This window comes from Rutilus rutilus, assembly GCF_951802725.1.
Source record: "Rutilus rutilus genome assembly, chromosome: 1".
Taxonomy (NCBI): Eukaryota; Metazoa; Chordata; class Actinopteri; order Cypriniformes; family Leuciscidae; genus Rutilus; species Rutilus rutilus.
Genome location: NC_140209.1, coordinates 232,501 through 255,000, shown reverse-complemented (window position 1 = coordinate 255,000; position 22,500 = coordinate 232,501). Strand labels below are relative to the sequence as shown.

The 22,500-nt window shown below is 45.9% G+C and overlaps 3 protein-coding genes across 4 annotated transcripts in view; 1 reads left to right on the top strand and 2 right to left on the bottom strand.

The window, feature by feature from the left end:
- Window positions 1-481, top strand: part of gsg1 (germ cell associated 1) — an 11,957-nt gene extending 11,476 nt beyond the window's left edge. Inside the window, exon 6 of the mRNA XM_084403105.1 lies at window positions 1-481. This exon is cut by the window's left edge and continues 431 nt beyond it. Coding sequence (XP_084259231.1) covers window positions 1-14 — 14 coding nt within the window. The 3' untranslated portion in view covers window positions 15-481.
- Window positions 60-10,639, bottom strand: LOC311286817 (epithelial membrane protein 1). The gene is made up of 5 exons (XM_084403114.1): window positions 10,501-10,639; window positions 9,966-10,045; window positions 9,479-9,581; window positions 5,486-5,626; window positions 60-1,096 (listed from the first exon to the last, which is right to left on the bottom strand). The coding sequence occupies exons 2-5, from the start codon at window positions 10,041-10,043 to the stop codon at window positions 936-938; spliced, it is 483 nt and encodes a 160-aa protein (XP_084259240.1). The 5' UTR covers window positions 10,044-10,045; window positions 10,501-10,639; the 3' UTR covers window positions 60-935.
- Window positions 10,640-18,690: 8,051 nt separating this feature from the next.
- Window positions 18,691-22,500, bottom strand: part of cd9r (CD9 molecule related) — a 16,289-nt gene continuing 12,479 nt past the window's right edge. Inside the window, exons 8-9 of one of the 2 annotated variants that reach the window (XM_084403081.1) lie at window positions 19,704-19,787; window positions 18,691-19,378 (exon numbers count right to left, since the gene is read on the bottom strand). In XM_084403081.1, coding sequence (XP_084259207.1) covers window positions 19,301-19,378; window positions 19,704-19,787 — 162 coding nt within the window. In that variant the 3' untranslated portion in view covers window positions 18,691-19,300. Of the gene's footprint in view, window positions 19,573-19,703; window positions 19,788-22,500 lie in introns of both variants that reach the window. The other variant, XM_084403080.1, reaches the window with a different exon arrangement.

Sequence of the window (22,500 nt, the reverse complement as noted above, 5' to 3'; positions counted from 1 at the left end):
TCAGTCCGCTCTGATCTGTTCATCTGTTTTTATCTATTAAAGTAGTTACAGTTTCAACTCGTTGTCCAAACTTTTAATGAAAAACTAAACGGCAACTCTTCATGAAAATATAAATGTATTTCATTCTTTTGTGATGTAGTTTTGCCCTTTGAAATATTCACACTGTCATTGAGGAAGAAATTCCACTTCATTCTGTAAATAAACAATAAACTGTATGCTTTATTGATATTTGCTGTTAATATTTTAATTATTACTAGACTCTAAAGTTGCTTTCATCAGAAAACATCAACAGAAATACATTATTCCATATAAAACAAAGTGACAGAATTATCTTGAAATAAATGTTGGAGATTTTTTCCATTTGGGGACATTTTCCAAAGGATCGGATTTATTAAAGATTCCCAAACTTTAAAAGTTCTTCAAATATGCCAACGTGTCTCTATATCATGGGTCTTATTAATCGTGATGAAATTTATTGTACAAAATAAAAATAAAAAGCCATTTTTAATTCAAATCAGTTATTTCATGTTGTCATGGGAATTACATTTTGCAGTGACCATCAATTAAATGCTTAAATTGACAAAATCCAAAGTGACTAAAGCCCAGATCAGATCCTTAGTTCAGGACACATGATAAATGTTTTAACATAGAAACAAACCATTTGCAGAAGTGTTTTGAGGTAAAGAATCACCCATGTGTTTATGGGGCTTGATGTGAGAAATGATGAGTGATTTAGACTCTGTATGTCTCTAAGATTACATTCATCTATATAATCATATGTTGATCTGCAGATGCTCTGAAACACTCGACCGCAGCCTGAGACCCCAGGGGATGAAAACAACACAAGCGTTTAAAGATCTGCTGATGGAGAGTGTGTGTGTTTGTCATGTAGTCTTTGAGTGTGTGTGTGTGTGTGTGTGTGTGTGTGATGTTCTTCACGCAGTTTTCTTGCGCAGGATGAAGTAGGTGATGCAGGAGAGCAAGGTGAGGCAGACGGAGATCCAGGCCAGGATGAAGGAGGCTCCGTACCAGCCGTTCCGCTCGTCCTTATGGAAGATGTCCGTGTAGATGGAGGCCGCAATCATGATGCACAGAACTGAAGAACACAAGCAGTGAGTGAGTGTGTGTGACTGTGAGTGTGTGTGAGAGTGAGAGTGAGAGTGAGTGTACAGTGCATCCGGAAAGTATTGACAGCACTTCACTTTTTCTACATTTTGTTATGTTACAGCCTTATTCCAAAATAGATTAAGTGCAAAAGAAGTTTGTTTTAAATCTTTGCAAATTTTATTGAAAAAATGTAAAAAATCACATGTACAGCCTTTGCCATGGCACTTAAAATTAAGGTGCATCCAGTTTCCACCAATCATCCTTGAGATGTTTCTACAACTGGATTGGAGTCCACCGGTGGTCTATATAAGGTCCCACAGTTAACAGTGCATGTCAGAGCACAAACCAAGCCATGAAGTCCAAGGAATTGTCTGTAGACCTCTGAGACAGGATTGTATCGAGGCACAGATCTGGGGAAGGGTACAGACACATTTCTGCAGATCTGGGGGGAAGGGCCTCAAGTCAGGGAGGAGACCCAGAATCCGATGGTCACTCTGACAGAGCTCCAGCGTTTCTCTGTAGAGAGAGGAGAACCTTCCAGAAGAACAACCATCTCTGCAGCTGTCCACCAATCAGGGCTGAGAACCTTTTAGAAGAACAACCATCTCTGCAGCTGTCCACCAATCAGGCCTGAGAACCTTTTAGAAGAACAACCATCTCTGCAGCTGTCCACCAATCAGGGCTGAGAACCTTTTAGAAGAACAACCATCTCTGCAGCTGTCCACCAATCAGGCCTGAGAACCTTTTAGAAGAACAACCATCTCTGCAGCTGTCCACCAATCAGGGCTGAGAACCTTTTAGAAGAACAAACATCTCTGCAGCTGTCCACCAATCAGGGCTGAGAACCTTTTAGAAGAACAACCGTCTCTGCAGCTGTCCACCAATCAGGCCTGAGAACCTTTTAGAAGAACAACCGTCTCTGCAGCTGTCCACCAATCAGGGCTGAGAACCTTTTAGAAGAACAAACATCTCTGCAGCTGTCCACCAATCAGGGCTGAGAACCTTTTAGAAGAACAACCGTCTCTGCAGCTGTCCACCAATCAGGCCTGAGAACCTTTTAGAAGAACAACCGTCTCTGCAGCTGTCCACCAATCAGGGCTGAGAACCTTTTAGAAGAACAACCGTCTCTGCAGCTGTCCACCAATCAGGGCTGAGAACCTTTTAGAAGAACAACCGTCTCTGCAGCTGTCCACCAATCAGGGCTGAGAACCTTTTAGAAGAACAAACATCTCTGCAGCTGTCCACCAATCAGGGCTGAGAACCTTTTAGAAGAACAACCGTCTCTGCAGCTGTCCACCAATCAGGGCTGAGAACCTTTTAGAAGAACAAACATCTCTGCAGCTGTCCACCAATCAGGGCTGAGAACCTTTTAGAAGAACAACCATCTCTGCAGCTGTCCACCAATCAGGCCTGAGAACCTTTTAGAAGAACAACCATCTCTGCAGCTGTCCACCAATCAGGGCTGAGAACCTTTTAGAAGAACAAACATCTCTGCAGCTGTCCACCAATCAGGGCTGAGAACCTTTTAGAAGAACAACCATCTCTGCAGCTGTCCACCAATCAGGCCTGAGAACCTTTTAGAAGAACAACCATCTCTGCAGCTGTCCACCAATCAGGCCTGAGAACCTTTTAGAAGAACAACCATCTCTGCAGCTGTCCACCAATCAGACGGAAGCCACTCCTCAGTAAAAGACACATGACAGCCCGCCTGGAGTTTGCCAAAATGCACCTGAAGGACTCTCAGACCATGAGAAACAAAATTCTCTGGTCTGATGAAAGAAAGAACTCTTTGGCCTGAATGGTAAGCGTCATGTCTGGAGGAAAGCAGGCACCGCTCATCAACTGGACAATACCATCCCTACAGTGAAGCAGCATCAGCTGTGGGGGTGTTTAACAGCAGCAGGGACTGGGAGACTCGTCAGGATCGAAGGAAAGATGAGGAACTGGGAGACTCGTCAGGATCGAAGGAAAGATGAGGAACTGGGAGACTCGTCAGGATCGAAGGAAAGATGAGGAACTGGGAGACTAGTCAGGGTCGAGAGAAAGATGAGGAACTGGGAGACTAGTCAGGATCAAGGGTAAGATGAGGAACTGGGAGACTCGTCAGGATCGAAGGAAAGATGAGGAACTGGGAGACTCATCAGGATCGAGAGAAAGATGAGGAACTTGGAGACTCGTCAGGATCGAAGGAAAGATGAGGAACTGGGAGACTCATTAGGATCGAAGGAAAGATGAGGAACTGGGAGACTAGTCAGGGTCAAGAGAAAGATAAGGAACTGGGAGACTCATCAGAATCGAGAGAAAGATGAGGAACTGGGAGACTAGTCAGGATCAAGGGTAAGATGAGGAACTGGGAGACTCGTCAGGACGAGAGAAAGATGAGGAACTGGGAGACTAGTCAGGATTGAAGGAAAGATGAGGAACTGGGAGACTCATTAGGATCGAAGGAAAGATGAGGAACTGGGAGACTAGTCAGGGTCAAGAGAAAGATAAGGAACTGGGAGACTCATCAGAATCGAGAGAAAGATGAGGAACTGGGAGACTAGTCAGGATCAAGGGTAAGATGAGGAACTGGGAGACTCGTCAGGATCGAAGGAAAGATGAGGAACTGGGAGACTCATTAGGATCGAAGGAAAGATGAGGAACTGGGAGACTAGTCAGGGTCAAGAGAAAGATAAGGAACTGGGAGACTCATCAGAATCGAGAGAAAGATGAGGAACTGGGAGACTAGTCAGGATCAAGGGTAAGATGAGGAACTGGGAGACTCATCAGAATCGAGAGAAAGATGAGGAACTGGGAGACTAGTCAGGATCAAGGGTAAGATGAGGAACTGGGAGACTCGTCAGGACGAGAGAAAGTTGAGGAACTGGGAGACTCATCAGGATCAAAGGAAAGATGAGGAACTGGGAGACTCGTCAGGATCAAGGGTAAGATGAGGAACTGGGAGATTCGTCAGGATCGAAGGAAAGATGAGGAACTGGGAGACTAGTCAGGATCAAGGGTAAGATGAGGAACTGGGAGACTCGTCAGGATCGAAGGAAAGATGAGGAACTAGGAGACTAGTCAGGATCAACGGAAAGATGAGGAACTGGGAGACTCATCAGGATCAAAGGAAAGATTAGGAACTGGCAGACTAGTCAGGATCAAGGGTAAGATGAGGAACTGGGAGACTCGTCAGGATCGAAGGAAAGATGAGGAACTAGGAGACTCATCAGGATCAAGGGAAAGATGAGAAACTGGGAGACTAGTCAGGATCGAAGGAAAGATAAGGAACTGGGAGACTCGTCAGGATCGAAGGAAAGATGAGGAACTGGGAGACTCGTCAGGATCGAAGGAAAGATGAGGAACTAGGAGACTCGTCAGGATCAAGGGAAAGATGAGGAACTGGGAGACTAGTCAGGATCAAAGGAAAGATGAGGAACTGGGAGACTCGTCAGGATCAAGGGTAAGATGAGGAACTGGGAGACTCGTCAGGATCGAAGGAAAGATGAGGAACTAGGAGACTCATCAGGATCAAGGGAAAGATGAGGAACTGGGAGACTAGTCAGGATCGAGAGAAAGATGAGGAACTGGGGGACTAGTCAGGATTGAAGGAAAGATGAGGAACTGGGAGACTCATCAGGATCGAGGGAAAGATGAGGAACTGTGAGACTCATCAGGATCGAGGGAAAGATGAATGTACAGAGATGTCCTTGATGGAAACCTGCTCCAGAGCTCTGGATCTCAGACTATGGAGACGGTTCATCTTCCAACAGGACAACGACACTCAGCACACAGCCAAGATAAAAGAGGAGTGCCTCCGGGACAACTCTGGGAATGTCCTTGAGTGGCCCACTAGAGCCCAGACTCGAACCCGATTGAACATCTCTGGAGAGATCTGAAGATGGCTGTGCACTGACACTCCCCATCCAACCTGATAGAGCTCGAGAGGTTCTGCAAAGAAGAATGGGAGAAACTGCCCAAAAACAGGTGTGCCAAGCTTGCAGCATCATACCCAAAAACACTTGAGGCTGTAATTGGTGCTAAAGGGGCTTCAACAAAGTATTAAGCCAAGGCTGTAAATACTTATGTACATGTGCTTTTTTTTGTTTTTTATTTTTAATAAATTTGCAAAGATTTCAAACAAATGTCTTTCACGTTGTCACTATGGGGTATTGTTTGTAGAATTTTGCGGAATAATGAATTTGATCCATTTTTGAATAAGGCTGTAACATAACAAAATGTGGAAAAAGTGAAGCACTGTGAATACTTTCCAGATGCACTGTAGATGGAGGCCGCGATCATGATGCACAGAACTGAGGAACACAAGCAGTGTGTGTGTGTGTGTGTGTGTGTGTGAGTGAGTGAGTGAGTGAGTGAGTGTGTGTGTGTCACTCACAGGACAGCAGCTGGAAGGCTCCAGTGAACAGAAAGCGTTTTCCTTTAGGTAGTGTGTAGAGCTGAGCCACGAACACGAACAGGCCCAGGATGCAGAAGATGCACGCGAGCACAGAGCTGGCCTGAACCGCCTGCAGATACTCTGAAACATCAACACAACACATACACACGTGAGTGTCTGAGCTGAAACATCAACACGTAGTGTTGGGGAAAGTTACTTTTAAAAGTAATGCATTACAATATTGAGCACTCCCAAAAAAAGTAACTAATTGCGTTGCTTAGTCACTTTTTATGGAAAGTAATGTGTTATGTTACTTTTGCGTTACTTTTTCTCACCTTTTCTCAACTTGCTTGTTTAGTAGAGTACAATAGAGGACAGTAGAGTACAGTAGAGTACAATAGAGGTAGAGGACAGTAGAGTACAGTAGAGGTAGAGGACAGTAGAGTGCAGTAGAGGTAGAGGACAGTAGAGTACAGTAGAGGTAGAGTGCAGTAGAGGACAATAGAGGACAGTAGAGTACAGTAGAGTGCAGTAGAGGTAGAGTGCAGTAGAGGACAATAGAGTACAGTAGAGTGCAGTAGAGGTAGAGTACAGTAGAGGTAGAGTGCAGTAGAGGACAGTAGAGGTAGAGTGCAGTAGAGGACAGTAGAGTACAGTAGAGGTAGAGTGCAGTAGAGGACAATAGAGGACAGTAGAGTACAGTAGAGTGCAGTAGAGGTAGAGTGCAGTAGAGGACAGTAGAGGTAGAGTGCAGTAGAGGACAATAGAGGACAGTAGAGTGCAGTAGAGGTAGAGTGCAGTAGAGGACAGTAGAGTGCAGTAGAGGTAGAGTGCAGTAGAGGACAATAGAGGACAGTAGAGTGCAGTAGAGGTAGAGTGCAGTAGAGGACAATAGAGGACAGTAGAGTGCAGTAGAGGTAGAGTGCAGTAGAGGACAATAGAGGACAGTAGAGTGCAGTAGAGGTAGAGTGCAGTAGAGGACAGTAGAGTGCAGTAGAGGACAATAGAGGACAGTAGAGTGCAGTAGAGGACAGTAGAGGTAGAGTGCAGTAGAGGACAGTAGAGTGCAGTAGAGTGCAGTAGAGTGCAGTAGAGGACAGTAGAGGTAGAGTGCAGTAGAGGACAGTAGAGTACAGTAGAGGTAGAGTGCAGTAGAGGACAATAGAGGACAGTAGAGTGCAGTAGAGGTAGAGTGCAGTAGAGGACAATAGAGGACAGTAGAGTGCAGTAGAGGTAGAGTGCAGTAGAGGACAATAGAGGACAGTAGAGTGCAGTAGAGGTAGAGTGCAGTAGAGGACAATAGAGTACAGTAGAGTGCAGTAGAGGTAGAGTGCAGTAGAGGACAGTAGAGTACAGTAGAGTGCAGTAGAGGTAGAGTGCAGTAGAGGACAGTAGAGTGCAGTAGAGGACAATAGAGTACAGTAGAGTGCAGTAGAGGACAGTAGAGTACAGTAGAGTGCAGTAGAGGTAGAGTGCAGTAGAGGACAGTAGAGTGCAGTAGAGGACAATAGAGTACAGTAGAGTGCAGTAGAGGACAGTAGAGTACAGTAGAGTGCAGTAGAGGTAGAGTGCAGTAGAGGACAGTAGAGTACAGTAGAGTGCAGTAGAGGTAGAGTGCAGTAGATGACAGTAGAGTGCAGTAGAGGACAATAGAGTACAGTAGAGTGCAGTAGAGGACAGTAGAGTACAGTAGAGTGCAGTAGAGGTAGAGTGCAGTAGAGGACAGTAGAGTGCAGTAGAGGACAATAGAGTACAGTAGAGTGCAGTAGAGGTAGAGTACAGTAGAGGTAGAGTGCAGTAGAGGTAGAGGACAGTAGAGTACAGTAGAGGTAGAGGACAGTAGAGGTAGAGTACAGTAGAGGTAGAGGACAGTAGAGGACAGTAGAGGTAGAGGACAGTAGAGTACAGTAGAGGTAGAGGACAGTAGAGGTAGAGGACAGTAGAGTACAGTAGAGGTAGAGGACAGTAGAGGTAGAGGACAGTAGAGTACAGTAGAGGTAGAGGACAGTAGAGGTAGAGGACAGTAGAGTACAGTAGAGGTAGAGTACAGTAGAGTACAGTAGAGGTAGAGGACAGTAGAGTACAGTAGAGGTAGAGTGCAGTAGAGTACAGTAGAGGTAGAGGACAGTAGAGTACAGTAGAGGTAGAGGACAGTAGAGGTAGAGGACAGCAGAGTAGAGGTAGAGGACAGTAGAGTACAGTAGAGGTAGAGGACAGTAGAGTACAGTAGATTACAGTAGAGGTAGAGTGCAGTAGAGTACAGTAGAGTACAGTAGAGGTAGAGGACAGTACAGTAGAGGTAGAGTACAGTAGAGGACAGTAGAGGTAGAGGACAGTAGAGGTAGAGGACAGTAGAGTAGAGGTAGAGGACAGTAGAGTACAGTAGAGGTAGAGTGCAGTAGAGTACAGTAGAGGTAGAGGACAGTAGAGTACAGTAGAGGTAGAGGACAGTAGAGTACAGTAGATTACAGTAGAGGTAGAGTGCAGTAGAGTACAGTAGATTACAGTAGAGGTAGAGTGCAGTAGAGTACAGTAGAGGTAGAGGACAGTAGAGTACAGTAGAGGACAGTAGAGGTAGAGGACAGTACAGTAGAGGTAGAGAACAGTAGAGGTAGAGGACAGTACAGTAGAGGTAGAGTACAGTAGAGGACAGTAGAGTACAGAGGGGCGCCACTCAAATAAACCTATCAGCTGCTGTTATTCTCGATTACAAAACAATAGGATACAGGAGAAGGAAGTTCAACACTCTTATTTCTAAATCTAATCTAAAGTAATTTTTGCTTATTTGTATGGTTGAATTAGATAACTGAAGGTCAGCAACAAAGACATTGGTTAATAAAGTGAGATTAAATACATAAAGTATATTTGTGTCATTTAAAGCTACACTGTGTAATTTTTTAAGTTGATTCTTAGCAAAAAAACACTTTGTTCTTTCAAAATGATATGTGCTCATTAATGTGTAATTACTTCTACCAACTAATCAAGTGTTCTCGTAAGCGTAGAATCTGCCATTTAGAATACATATGAGCGAGTCGCTCGAATGGCGGCAGCCATGTTGCGCCTCCATCTTGAAAAAGTACAAGTTATAAAATTACAAGTTACCTGTAATGATGAGTTACCCACAGCACTGCACGTGAGTGTCTGAGCTGCAGAGAACTACAGTTAAACCACACGCTTAGGAGGAACGCTCATATTTAGAGCCTTACAAGATTCCGTCAGGCGCTTCATGTAAAGAACCTTTCAGTTTTAATTCATTCATTGTGTTTAAATTCATTTTTAAACAGTTCATAAACATACGTAAAAAAAATATTGGAAAAAATCAGTGTTGCACGTAACATTGTAACGTAATTACAAGTGACGCGAGTTACGTAATCAGGTTATTCAAGTAACAAGTAACATTACTTTAAAATTTAGAACAAAACATCTGAGTTACTTTTTCAAATAAATAAGTTACTTTGCTTTCCTATTTATTGAATATCCTTCGGCCTTTATGTTCACCTTAAATACTATTTCAAGAATGTTTTTTTTGTGTGTTATTTAAAACAACAAGCAAGCAATGAGAAAAAGTTACGCAAAAGTAACGTTTAACATTACTTTCCATAAAAAGCAACTTTCCCCAACACTGGAAATAACCCATGAATCATGTAAATAATAATTTAAGACCTTTCCTATTACAGTATATGATACTGAGTCAAGAACACTAGGGCTCCATAAAAAGAAAGTGTGTTTGTCAACTCTTCAGCAGAAACATCTGATCCAGCTTCTGAAATATTACTAGTGTTACTAAACGTTGAAAAAGTAAAGTCTACAAAAACTGCTGAAAATACTGCACAACAAAATAAAGTCCCAGCCATTCGGAAAACATTTGCCGTTTAAAATGAGAGAGGAATGAGTGATTGACAAACTCTCAGTGTGTGTGTGTGTGTGTGTGTGTGTGACTGTTGTTGTGATTCAGATCAATGACTAAACTGATGAATTTGTGTGTGTTCAGACCTTTGGCATTGACGTAAGGAATCTCAGTGTAGTTCCACTGTCCGCCTGACAGAGTCCAGCGAGCCCAGATATCAGTGGACACGTTTTCGGTCATCCACCAGGCCTACACACACACACACACACACACACACAAATCATATCAGCAGGAGTGAGAGAGACGTCATTCAACGGACTCTATGCACGGATTTCTACTCAAATGTCAGTTCTGCGGTCAGTTCTTCTGGCATCATTAAACCACACAGTTTCATCAAGAAGCTTCAACTTTAGTGTGAATGTGATCATATCAATATTGCTCTGTTCTGTCATGTAACACATGTCCTCAATACTTCACTTTGTGCTTAGTTTTCTCACAGTTTCCAAACACTGCTGATGCTAAATCACACATAGAGTCTGTTACTGACGCATGTTCCTAAGCTGAAGATGAAAACTTAATTTAATGTAGTAAGCAGATGAATAGTGTGTGTGTGTGTGTGTGTGTGTAACTCACGTTATGGATGGTGGCGGCCAGCAGTAGAGCGATGCAGGAGAGGTGGAGGAAGAAGATGGCAGCGAGTAACACCAACATGACTGACAGACAGAGAGAGGAACACACACTGAGGTTAGGTTCAGCACATTTCAACAGCAGCACAGTGAACCCGCCCTGTTCAGAGGGTGTGTGTGTGTGTGTGTGTTCAGCAGGTATGAATGACCGGATCAAGTGTTGTTACAGCTCGATGGGTTGAAACATGTCTTCAGCATTGCACAGAAATGCCTCTCCTTAAAGAAGCGCCCCTCCTCTCTTCCCATCTGTACCACTTCAGACCATCCGATTACCAAGTTTTTTCAGGATTTCCCATATATCACACAGAAGAACATCAGCTCAGGCTCTCGCTGACCGAACACACTCCTCTCAGCCGGACACATGCTCACACACACCAACACACACTCACACACACTCTCTTAACTAGTGTTGTGAAGCCTGGAATCCCCTCAGAGCTCCCGAGTGGAGGGTTAGAGAGACTGAGAAGAGTTTCAGATCTTACCTGCTGAATAACAGAAGGCCGATCACTGGAGGAGAGCAACTGCACACTTCCAGATGAGATCTGTGTCGCTGGAGATCTTTACTCTAAACTATCCCACCAGCTGCTCTCTAACAGGCCCCGCCCCCTCACTCTCATTACTGCCCATTCCCTGAACTATCCCACCAGCCACTCTCTAAAAGGCCCTGCCCCCTGGCCCCGCCCCTTCATCTCATTACTGCCCATTCCCTGAACTATCCCACCAGCCACTCTCTAAAAGGCCCCGCCCCTGGCCCCGCCCCTTCATCTCATTACTCCCCATTCCTTCCCATTCCTTGAACTATCCCACCAGCTGCTCTCTAATAGGCCCCGCCCCTGTCCCCGCCCCTTCATCTCATTACTCCCCATTCCCTGAACTATCCCACCAGCCACTCTCTAAAGGGGCCCGCCCCCTGGCCCCGCCCCTTCGTCTCATTACTCCCCATTCCCTGAACTATCCCACCAGCCACTCTCTAAAGGGGCCCGCCCCCTGGCCCCGCCCCTTCGTCTCATTACTGCCCATTCCCTGAACTATCCCACCAGCCACTCTCTAAAGGGCCCCGCCCCCTGGCCCCGCCCCTTCATCTCATTACTCCCCATTCCTTGAACTATCCCACCAGCTACTCTCTAATAGGCCCCGCCCCCTGGCTCCACCCCCTCACCCTCATTACTGCCTTTTTCCTGATCTTAGCTGGCCCCGCCCCCTGGCCCCGCCCCTTCGTCTCATTACTCCCCATTCACTGAACTATCCCACCAGCTGCTCTCTAATAGGCCCCGCCCCCTGGCTCCGCCCCTCCCTCTCATTCCTGTAGTGTTTCTCTTTCAAAGGGTGTGGCGTTTAGGAAGGTCCTGACTAGCCCTTTTCCCGCTGGCTCTGTGAAAACTTTTTGTAACTGATAACACCAATCACTGGCTCTCTCTCTCTAACACACACACACACACACACACACACACACACACTTTCCTCCTAACCCTGTTCTCTCTGTGTGATTCATTAGTAAATATTGTCCTGTATTGAGTCTATGAATACAGACGATCCACGCCCTCTTACAGACCATCACTCACATCAACCACTGAAAGCTTTAATGCTGGATTTAAAATCAGGACGTGAGACACATGATGGAGTCACCACTGATATACTATATTCATATTATATAAGAAAGTTATACTTTGATGATGAATAAGTTGGTGAGATGTTGAAAGAATGCTTGGTGTCTGAGATATTTTGTTGCCTGGATCCACAAAAATACCAAACATGTATTCCTGTTGTTATCGGTCTTTGCTGTGGTTTTTGTGAAATGTGTTTCTGTGATTCTCAGTGAGTAAATACACACACACACACACACACACCCTGTGTGACAGACACACACCCTAACGAGAAGATGAGAGAATTTAGAAATGTTGTCCAACCAGATTTCACCTGCAGGACAAATACAACCTCACCTGAGCGCCAGAACACACACACACACACACACACACACACACACACGATCACAATAACGTCTTTGTGTAAGAACAAGAAAGTCCTGCGACAACCATGTGTATAATCCGTTATGATCTTTATTCAATCATCTCCTGTTATCCCCCTTCTGTGAGTGTGTGTGTGTGTGTGTGTGTGTGTGTGTGTGTGTGCGTGCGTGCGTGTGTGTGTGTGTGTGTGTGTGTGTGTGTGTGTGTGTGTGAGGAACATCAGACAGTGTTTTGAAATGCTTTTTATTGTTGAGTGTTTGTGTTGAAATCCGGATGGGAATGTTTTGGACGCTCCCATATTTCAGCTCTCATACTCGCATGTTCACACACGCACACACACTCACTCACACACACACACACACTCTCAAACCGCTCTAGTCCATCTCACACACGTTTTTTTTTTCTGTTCTTTTGACTTGTTTGTAAAGCAACCTGAGCTACTACTATTAAAAAAACGTATATATATAACTATATAAGGTTACCAATGATCATCTTCATCTTATAACTGCATGCATGATTCATCAAATACTGATTATTTATTCATATTTTATAGAAAGAACAACTATATGGGTCTCTCTGTGAATGACATCCAGACGTTCATATTTTTCTTGAGCTTAAAAGAAAACAACTGCAGTTGCCAGGCAACTAAACATGACATGAGTCACCAGCCGCCGCACCCTCACACACTTCACACACACTGACACACACTCCGTCCCACAGATGAAGAGCGACGCACCCTCACACACTTCACACACACTGACACACTCTCCGTCCCACAGATGAAGGGCTTCATACACTGCGTCACATCCTCCCAAGGTCATTCCATCTGCAAGCATAGCATCATCGTTATTATTATTATTATTATTATTTCAATTAATTAGTTGAAAAATACATTAATCACATTTATTTAAAAAACGAATGAACATTAAGTGGTTGGCACTGACGATGCTAGGCACATCTGCAATCAAGATGTAATCAGAAATAACCTGCATGAAATCATTTAAACAATTAAGGCTGATTCACACCAAGAACGTGTGAATGAATATGAATATATTGATCAATATAATGATAACTATAATGATAACAATATTAGCATTCTAGATAGGCAGCCTAGAGCCCACACTGAGGCAGGATTGCTTAGAAACGAGATAAAGTCTCCAGAACAGTCGGGTTTTAGGCAGAAAGTGCTGAACCTGAGCCGGATGGACCTCAGAGGGGTCAAACAGGGCTGGGCAGACCAAACCCGTTCCTGAAATTCAGTTGTAGGCTGATGGGAATATTCCAGCATTTATTGGTGAACTGCTGTGGGAGGAGCTTCACTGATGATGTGATTGCAGTGGGAGGAGCTTCACTGATGATGTGATTGCAGTGGGAGGAGCTTCACTGATGATGAATCTGATCTGCCTAAATCAAAGATATATCCCTACGGTGCATAGGCCCAAACTCAAGGCAGGAAGTGTTCATGAGAGTGCTTGCAAGCCATCTGAGGACCTTGAGGACCTTGGACAGTTCCCGACCTTTCTAGCCCCCCTCAGGAACTTTTTAAGTCAGCCGTTTTGGCGGATTGGTGGGCCACCGGGGTATGGTGGGCCGAGAGGGATTGGCCGACATCGGGGTATGGTGGGCAGAGAGGGATTGGCCGGCACCGGGGTATGGTGGGCCGAGAGGGATTGGCGGGCCACAGGGGTATGGTGGGCCGAGAGGGATTGGCTGGTCCCGGGGTATGGTGGGCCGAGAGGGATTGGCTGGTCCCGGGGTATGGTAGGTCGAGAGGGATTGGCCGACATCGGGGTATGGTGGGCCGAGAGGGATTGGCCGGCACCGGGGTATGGTGGGCCGAGAGGGATTGGCGGGCCACAGGGGTATGGTGGGCCGAGAGGGATTGGCTGGTCCCGGGGTATGGTAGGTCGAGAGGGATTGGCCGACATCGGGGTATGGTGGGCCGAGAGGGATTGGCCGGCACCGGGGTATGGTGGGCCGAGAGGGATTGGCGGGCCACAGGGGTATGGTGGGCCGAGAGGGATTGGCTGGTCCCGGGGTATGGTGGGCCGAGAGGGATTGGCTGGTCCCGGGGTATGGTAGGTCGAGAGGGATTGGCCGACATCGGGGTATGGTGGGCCGAGAGGGATTGGCCGGCACCGGGGTATGGTGGGCCGAGAGGGATTGGCGGGCCACAGGGGTATGGTGGGCCGAGAGGGATTGGCTGGTCCCGGGGTATGGTGGGCCGAGAGGGATTGGCTGGTCCCGGGGTATGGTAGGTCGAGAGGGATTGGCCGACATCGGGGTATGGTGGGCCGAGAGGGATTGGCCGGCACCGGGGTATGGTGGGCCGAGAGGGATTGGCGGGCCACAGGGGTATGGTGGGCCGAGAGGGATTGGCTGGTCCCGGGGTATGGTGGGCCGAGAGGGATTGGCCGACATCGGGGTATGGTGGGCCGAGAGGGATTGGCCGGCACCGGGGTATGGTGGGCCGAGAGGGATTGGCCGGCACCGGGGTATGGTGGGCCGAGAGGGATTGGCTGGTCCCGGGGTATGGTGGGCCGAGAGGGATTGGCCGACATCGGGGTATGGTGGGCCGAGAGGGATTGGCCGGCACCGGGGTATGGGGGGCAGAGAGGGATTGGCGGGCCACAGGGGTATGGTGGGCCGAGAGGGATTGGCTGGTCCCGGGGTATGGTGGGCCGAGAGGGATTGGCTGGTCCCGGGGTATGGTAGGTCGAGAGGGATTGGCCGACATCGGGGTATGGTGGGCCGAGAGGGATTGGCGGGCCACAGGGGTATGGTGGGCCGAGAGGGATTGGCTGGTCCCGGGGTATGGTGGGCCGAGAGGGATTGGCCGACATCGGGGTATTGTGGGCCGAGAGGGATTGGCCGGCACCGGGGTATGGTGGGCCGAGAGGGATTGGCTGGTCCCGGGGTATGGTGGGCAGAGAGGGATTGGCTGGTCCCGGGGTATGGTAGGTCGAGAGGGATTGGCCGACATTGGGGTATGGTGGGCCGAGAGGGATTGGCCGGCACCGGGGTATGGTGGGCCGAGAGGGATTGGCGGGCCACAGGGGTATGGTGGGCCGAGAGGGATTGGCTGGTCCCGGGGTATGGTGGGCCGAGAGGGATTGGCCGACATCGGGGTATGGTGGGCCGAGAGGGATTGGCCGGCACCGGGGTATGGTGGGCCGAGAGGGATTGGCCGGCACCGGGGTATGGTGGGCCGAGAGGGATTGGCTGTTCCCGGGGTATGGTGGGCCGAGAGGGATTGGCCGGCACCGGGGTATGGTGGGCCGAGAGGGATTGGCTGGTCCCGGGGTATGGTGGGCCGAGAGGGATTGGCCAGCGCCGAGGTATGGTGGGCCGAGAGGGATTGATCAGCACCGGGGTATGGTAGGCCGAGAGAGATTGGCTGGTCCCGGGGTATGGTGGGCAGAGAGGGATTGGCCAAGGTGCTGCTGACAACAGCTGTTCCAGCTCTGGGAGCCAAGCTTGGTTCCGCCATAGCAAGGTCACTAGAAGGACCGAGTGTCTGTCCTTCCTGATCCGCTGGGAAGTCCAAATCATCTGAACCGTCTGACGGTGGAGTCTCCTGTCTCCTGGAGATAGGACAGCTCCAGGAGTGGAGTATGTATGTATATATATATATCCTCTCTGAGACACTCCCCTCTGTCTCCACTGAGAGATCCACTGATTGTCCCCATGGATTAGTCTGCCTGGCATGCGCTGCCCTCACAGAGCGCAGGTTGTGCTGTGTACAGTGGGCCCCTTTATATGGTTTGTATAGGCTACCAATGTCATGTTGTCCGACCGGACCAGGATGTGGTGCCCCTTCACATCTGGCAAGAAGGCTCTCAGTGCCAGGAAAACTGCCATATTTCCAGGCAGTTACTGTGTCAGTGCAGTTCCCAGTCCATCAAGGACCCGAACACTGGGCTGCCGAGCTGGAGGCATCCATGACCACTTTCCTCCTTGAGACCGTCCCCAGCATCCACTCCTGACTGGTACAGATGGGGTGTCGTCCAAGGGGCCAAGGGCCAGACACAGCCATGGTTCACCCTGAGATTGAGCCAAGGGCCTGACACAGCCATGGTTCACCCTGAGATTGAGCCAAGGGCTAGACACAGCCGTGGTTCACCCTGAGATTGAGCCAAGGGCCTGACACAGCCGTGGTTCACCCTGAGATTGAGCCAAGGGCCTGACACAGTCGTGGTTCACCCTGAGATTGAGCCAAGGGCCTGACACAGCCGTGGTTCACCCTGAGATTGAGCCAAGGGCCTGACACAGCCGTGGTTCACCCTGAGATTGAGCCAAGGGCCTGACACAGCCGTGGTTCACCCTGAGATTGAGCCAAGGGCTAGACACAGCCGTGGTTCACCCTGAGATTGAGCCAAGGGCCTGACACAGCCGTGGTTCACCCTGAGATTGAGCCAAGGGCCTGACACAGTCGTGGTTCACCCTGAGATTGAGCCAAGGGCCTGACACAGCCGTGGTTCACCCTGAGATTGAGCCAAGGGCTAGACACAGCCGTGGTTCACCCTGAGATTGAGCCAAGGGCCTGACACAGCCGTGGTTCACCCTGAGATTGAGCCAAGGGCCTGACACAGCCGTGGTTCACCCTGAGATTGAGCCAAGGGCCTGACACAGCCGTGGTTCACCCTGAGATTGAGCCAAGGGCCTGACACAGCCGTGGTTCACCCTGAGATTGAGCCATTCCAGACACCAAGCATGGGATGGAACGCTGGCTTTGAGGTATGTGCAGTAGGTGCTGTTGCCATTTTTCCTTGAAGTCCCTGGAAAGTCTTGACGTGAATCAAGATCCTGAGCTTGAATGATGCCGCCAGCTTCTGAACTTTCAGAGAGCGTTCTGGTGAAAGTTAGGCCCGTATTTGGGCCAAATTGATGACTGCTACAGAAAATGAGATTTGTCGGCTGGGAGACAGTGAGCTCTTTTTGAACCTCAGGCATTCCCAAAGGTCTGAGGAGCAGGGATCTGTGCTCGCACATCTCGAGCTGTGACTGGGACAAAACCAGCCAGTTGTGGAGGTAATTCAGGACACACACTCCCCTCTGTCTCAGAAAGGAGAGCCCTGTGTCCACGCACTTGGAGAAACGTGAGAAGTGCCAGACAGTCAGAACGGAAGGACCGTGTATTGGTAGGCCACCCCCTCGAACGCAAATCTCAAGAACGGTCTGTGAATGTGGAAATGAAAATAAGCATCTTTCAGATCCACCGACTGTTTGATCTTCTCCAGGACCCAACCGGATTCTCCCAGAATGGCCTCCCAGGCCTGGATCCGGGTGGCCACAGGCTGGAGAGCCACGAGCGGTTAACAACACTCGCTAATTTCGAAGCTGTTCACCGCAGGACCAAACAGGTCCAAAGGGCTCTGGGGGTCGAGGAAGTTGCGCTGCATAACTACTAAAAAGCAGAGGGGTCAGGTCAGACTCCATGGACTCCATTATGTATTTTGTATTACATTGGTTATGTTGTGTGTGTTAAACAAGTGCAGTGCTGTGGAAAAGAATTACCCCCTGGGGACAATAAAGTTTATCTATCATCTTAAATCTCTAAATGGAGCGGAGGAGTTTTGCCTGGAAGGCCTGGAGGACCGCCATCGTATTAAGAGCAGATCCGGCTTGGCCAGTTATTGGACAATAACTATAATGATAACTATAAAAATAACTTAATGATAACTATATTACATCCACACCAGTGAACAATAACTATATTAGTGTCCTATCAGTGAACGATAACTGTAATAACTATAATGATAACTATATTGACGTCCACACCAGTGAATAACATTTAATAGAGATAACTATAAAACCACACCTCTTTATTCTAAACATGCTGAAAAACATCGTTTATTTCTGTTGATAGTACTAATAAAACAATTTTTTACCCACCACTAACCCATGCCAATTAAATTTCAGTGATTAAATGTTTGCTTTGTCATGTCTGTAGTTTGTTTGTTGTAGATCATTCGCCATGAGCTCACGGTCTGAAACCTTCATACAAGGTACGTCCCAATTCACGTAGTTATGCACTATTCTCTGCTGGTTTGTAGAATAAATAGTGTGATTAGTGTGTTCAGACTGAAAATCCCAACAAGAAAAGGTGCACTTCAAATACCCGGATAATGCACTTAATTAAGCGGGAAAAAGAAGTGTGCTCGACTGTCAGTTTTAATTACATAGTCAAAGGAGAAGTGCTATCAGACTCTGATGCTGGATGAGGAAATAACCGAATAAACCTCATACACTATGGTTGAGTACACAGCATTGAGTGCATAGTCTAAGTACGTAGTGTATAGTATGTTACTTGTGACACAAATACAGAGACATCACTGACAGAGAATGTAACAGAGCTGCTGCTCTCTAGTGGCCACACTCGTGTACTGCACACTCACACACACACACACAGCTGATCTCAGGAAAAAGTGAGATTTTTCTGCATAATTATTTTATGTCAGTTTGAAGTGTATGTGATGTGTTGAGGATAACTGGAGTCCTTCGGGACACTCTTTTGTAAACCCTTTTATCTAATCTTGTTCTCTCTCTCTCCCACAGAGAACAGCGTGATCTTCTCAGACCGGTTCATGAAGACGTGTTTCATGTGCCGTAAGTCCCTTCGATCACAGATTTGATGACTCCTGACCTTTGACCTCTCACCACCATCCAAGCTCAACAACCGATGAAACACTCGACTGAGACGGGTTTGTGAAAATGTCTTTAATGTTTTAATCGTATACAGCAAAGCAAGAAAATGAAATATTCAGGATGGAATTGTAACAGGCAGCGTTTATGCAGAATTCAGAGCTTAAAAGTTTATAAAATGAAGATTAATGCAATAAAAAATGAAATGTGTAAATACTCAGTAGGGTGGGTTTGAACATGTTCATGCGCAGCTAACAGGGAACGTCCTCAGAACTGTAACTAACGTTCTCTCAAGGTTATGAACAAACGTTCATCCTGTAACATTATTAGAATGTACGTTCAAAGTTATCTGGTCTTTAATAACGTTCTCAAAACATTATCTATACAATGTTCATGGAATGTTTTTCTGAAACATTTTAGTTGGATGTTCGTCTAACGCTTTTTAAATGTCGCTACTCGTTTCAGAACGTTTGAAACCATTCAAAAATGTTTGCAAAATGATCAAATGGAATGTTCACATAGCCAAGAAAAAACATTAAACACAGGTGTGTATTCTGGACACACACACACATGCACACACAGGTGTGTATTCTGGACACACACACACATGCACACACAGGTGTGGTTGTTGACCTGTGCTCATCCCTCCGTCAGACAGACGAGTGGAGGGTCAGTAGTAGGATGGAGTCGAGTAGCCGGGCGACTTCAGACTGTTATAGAGGAAGGAGCTGCACACCAGCGCCACCAACTGGCCGAGAGAGAGAGAGAGAGACAGAGGAGAGAGGGGGGGGCGAGAGACAGTTATATCTGCTGCGCTGCGTGAGGAACATGCGCATGAGGAAGCAGGACCGACGGCTGATTGGTGAGGAGCACGTATGCAGGAGCTGCGCGAGACTGTGAGATGTGTCTGCTGAGGACCACACTGCACACCAGCGCCAACACCTGGGGACGAGCGGGAACACATGCAGACAAACACACACAGATCAGCGTGCACTACTGGACACGGCTCCAGTGTGTGTGTGTGGATGCGAACGCATGTCAACTACAGTGTGTGTGTGTTCAGATGGACTCACCATGATTCCTGCCGTCCCGAGAAACACTCCCAACATCATTGGCGCGCTCGAGTTGAACATGTCATGGATCTCTATGGGACAGCTCTAACACACACACACACACACACACACACACACACAAGGTGAGCGTCTGCTTCGTTCCTCAATCATCACACAGGCAGAAATAAAACTAAAGACCCTTTCACACCATGGATAATAACTATGACAATAAAGATATAGTTTTATTTTATTTTCTAAATGTAAATGATTCGCTAGTGTAAACACTAATATAGTTATCGTTACAGTTATCGTCCGCTAGTGTAAACACTAATATAGTTATCGTTATAGTTATCGTCCGCTAGTGTAAACACTAATATAGTTATCGTTACAGTTATCGTCCGCTAGTGTAAACACTAATATAGTTATCGTTACAGTTATCGTCCGCTAGTGTAAACACTAATATAGTTATCGTTACAGTTATCGTCCGCTAGTGTAAACACTAATATAGTTATCGTTACAGTTATCGTCCGCTAGTGTAAACACTAATATAGTTATCGTTACAGTTATCGTCCGCTAGTGTAAACACTAATATAGTTATCGTTATAGTTATCGTCCGCTAGTGTAAACACTAATATAGTTATCGTTACAGTTATCGTCCGCTAGTGTAAACACTAATATAGTTATCGTTGCAGTTATCGACCGCTAGTGTAAACACTAATATAGTTATCGTTACAGTTATCGTCCGCTAGTGTAAACACTAATATAGTTATCGTTACAGTTATCGTCCGCTAGTGTAAACACTAATATAGTTATCGTTACAGTTATCGTCCGCTAGTGTAAACACTAATATAGTTATCGTTATAGTTATCGTCCGCTAGTGTAAACACTAATATAGTATTATAGTTATCGTCCGCTGGTATGAACACTAATATAGTTATCGTTACAGTTATTGTCCGCTAGTGTAAACACTAATATAGTTATCGTTACAGTTATCGTCCGCTGGTGTAAACACTAATATAGTTATCATTACAGTTATCGTCCGCTAGTGTAAACACTAATATAGTTATCATTACAGTTATCGTCCGCTAGTGTAAACACTAATATTCGTTATAGTTATCGTCCGCTAGTGTAAACACTAATATAGTTATCATTACAGTTATCGTCCGCTGGTGTAAACACTAATATAGTTATCATTACAGTTATCGTCCGCTAGTGTAAACACTAATATAGTTATCGTTACAGTTATCGTCCGCTAGTGTAAACACTAATATAGTTATCGTTACAGTTATCGACCGCTAGTGTAAACACTAATATAGTTATCATTACAGTTATCGTCCGCTAGTGTAAACACTAATATAGTTATCGTTACAGTTATCGACCGCTAGTGTAAACACTAATATAGTTATCGTTACAGTTATCGTCCGCTAGTGTAAACACTAATATAGTTATCGTTACAGTTATCGTCCGCTAGTGTAAACACTAATATAGTTATCGTTGCAGTTATCGACCGCTAGTGTAAACACTAATATAGTTATCGTTATAGTTATCGTCCGCTAGTGTAAACACTAATATAGTTATCGTTACAGTTATCGTCCGCTAGTGTAAACACTAATATAGTTATCGTTACAGTTATCGTCCGCTAGTGTAAACACTAATATAGTTATCGTTACAGTTATCGACCGCTAGTGTAAACACTAATATAGTTATCGTTACAGTTATCGTCCGCTGGTATGAACACTAATATAGTTATCATTACAGTTATCGACCGCTAGTGTAAACACTAATATAGTTATCGTTACAGTTATCGTCCGCTAGTGTAAACACTAATATAGTTATCGTTACAGTTATCGTCCGCTAGTGTAAACACTAATATAGTTATCGTTACAGTTATCGTCCGCTAGTGTAAACACTAATATAGTTATCGTTACAGTTATCGTCCGCTAGTGTAAACACTAATATTCGTTATAGTTATCGTCCGCTAGTGTAAACACTAATATAGTTATCATTACAGTTATCGTCCGCTAGTGTAAACACTAATATAGTTATCGTTACAGTTATCGTCCGCTAGTGTAAACACTAATATAGTTATCGTTACAGTTATCGTCCGCTAGTGTAAACACTAATATTCGTTATAGTTATCGTCCGCTAGTGTAAACACTAATATAGTTATCATTACAGTTATCGTCCGCTAGTGTAAACACTAATAGTTATCATTACAGTTATCGTCCGCTAGTGTAAACACTAATATAGTTATCGTTACAGTTATCGTCCGCTAGTGTAAACACTAATATAGTTATCATTACAGTTATCGTCCGCTAGTGTAAACACTAATATTCGTTATAGTTATCGTCCGCTAGTGTAAACACTAATATAGTTATCATTACAGTTATCGTCCGCTAGTGTAAACACTAATATAGTTATCATTACAGTTATCGTCCGCTAGTGTAAACACTAATATAGTTATCGTTACAGTTATCGTCCGCTAGTGTAAACACTAATATAGTTATCGTTACAGTTATCGTCCGCTAGTGTAAACACTAATATTCGTTATAGTTATCGTCCGCTAGTGTAAACACTAATATAGTTATCATTACAGTTATCGTCCGCTAGTGTAAACACTAATATAGTTATCATTACAGTTATCGTCCGCTAGTGTAAACACTAATATAGTTATCGTTACAGTTATCGTCCGCTAGTGTAAACACTAATATAGTTATCATTACAGTTATCGTCCGCTAGTGTAAACACTAATATAGTTACCGTTACAGTTATCGTCCGCTAGTGTAAACACTAATATAGTTATCATTACAGTTATCGT

What these genes read in the sequence shown, in the direction of transcription:
- LOC311286817 (XM_084403114.1), bottom strand. Translation starts at nt 10,043, where the DNA reads ATGTTGGTGTTACTCGCTGCCATCTTCTTCCTCCACCTCTCCTGCATC. An exon ending in TCCTTACGTCAATGCCAAAG is followed by an intron (nt 5,627 to 9,478) that starts GTCTGAACACAC and finishes TTGATGTTTCAG; the next exon opens with AGTATCTGCAGGCGGTTCAG. An exon ending in AGCCTTCCAGCTGCTGTCCT is followed by an intron (nt 1,097 to 5,485) that starts GTGAGTGACACA and finishes TGTGTTCTTCAG; the next exon opens with TTCTGTGCATCATGATTGCG.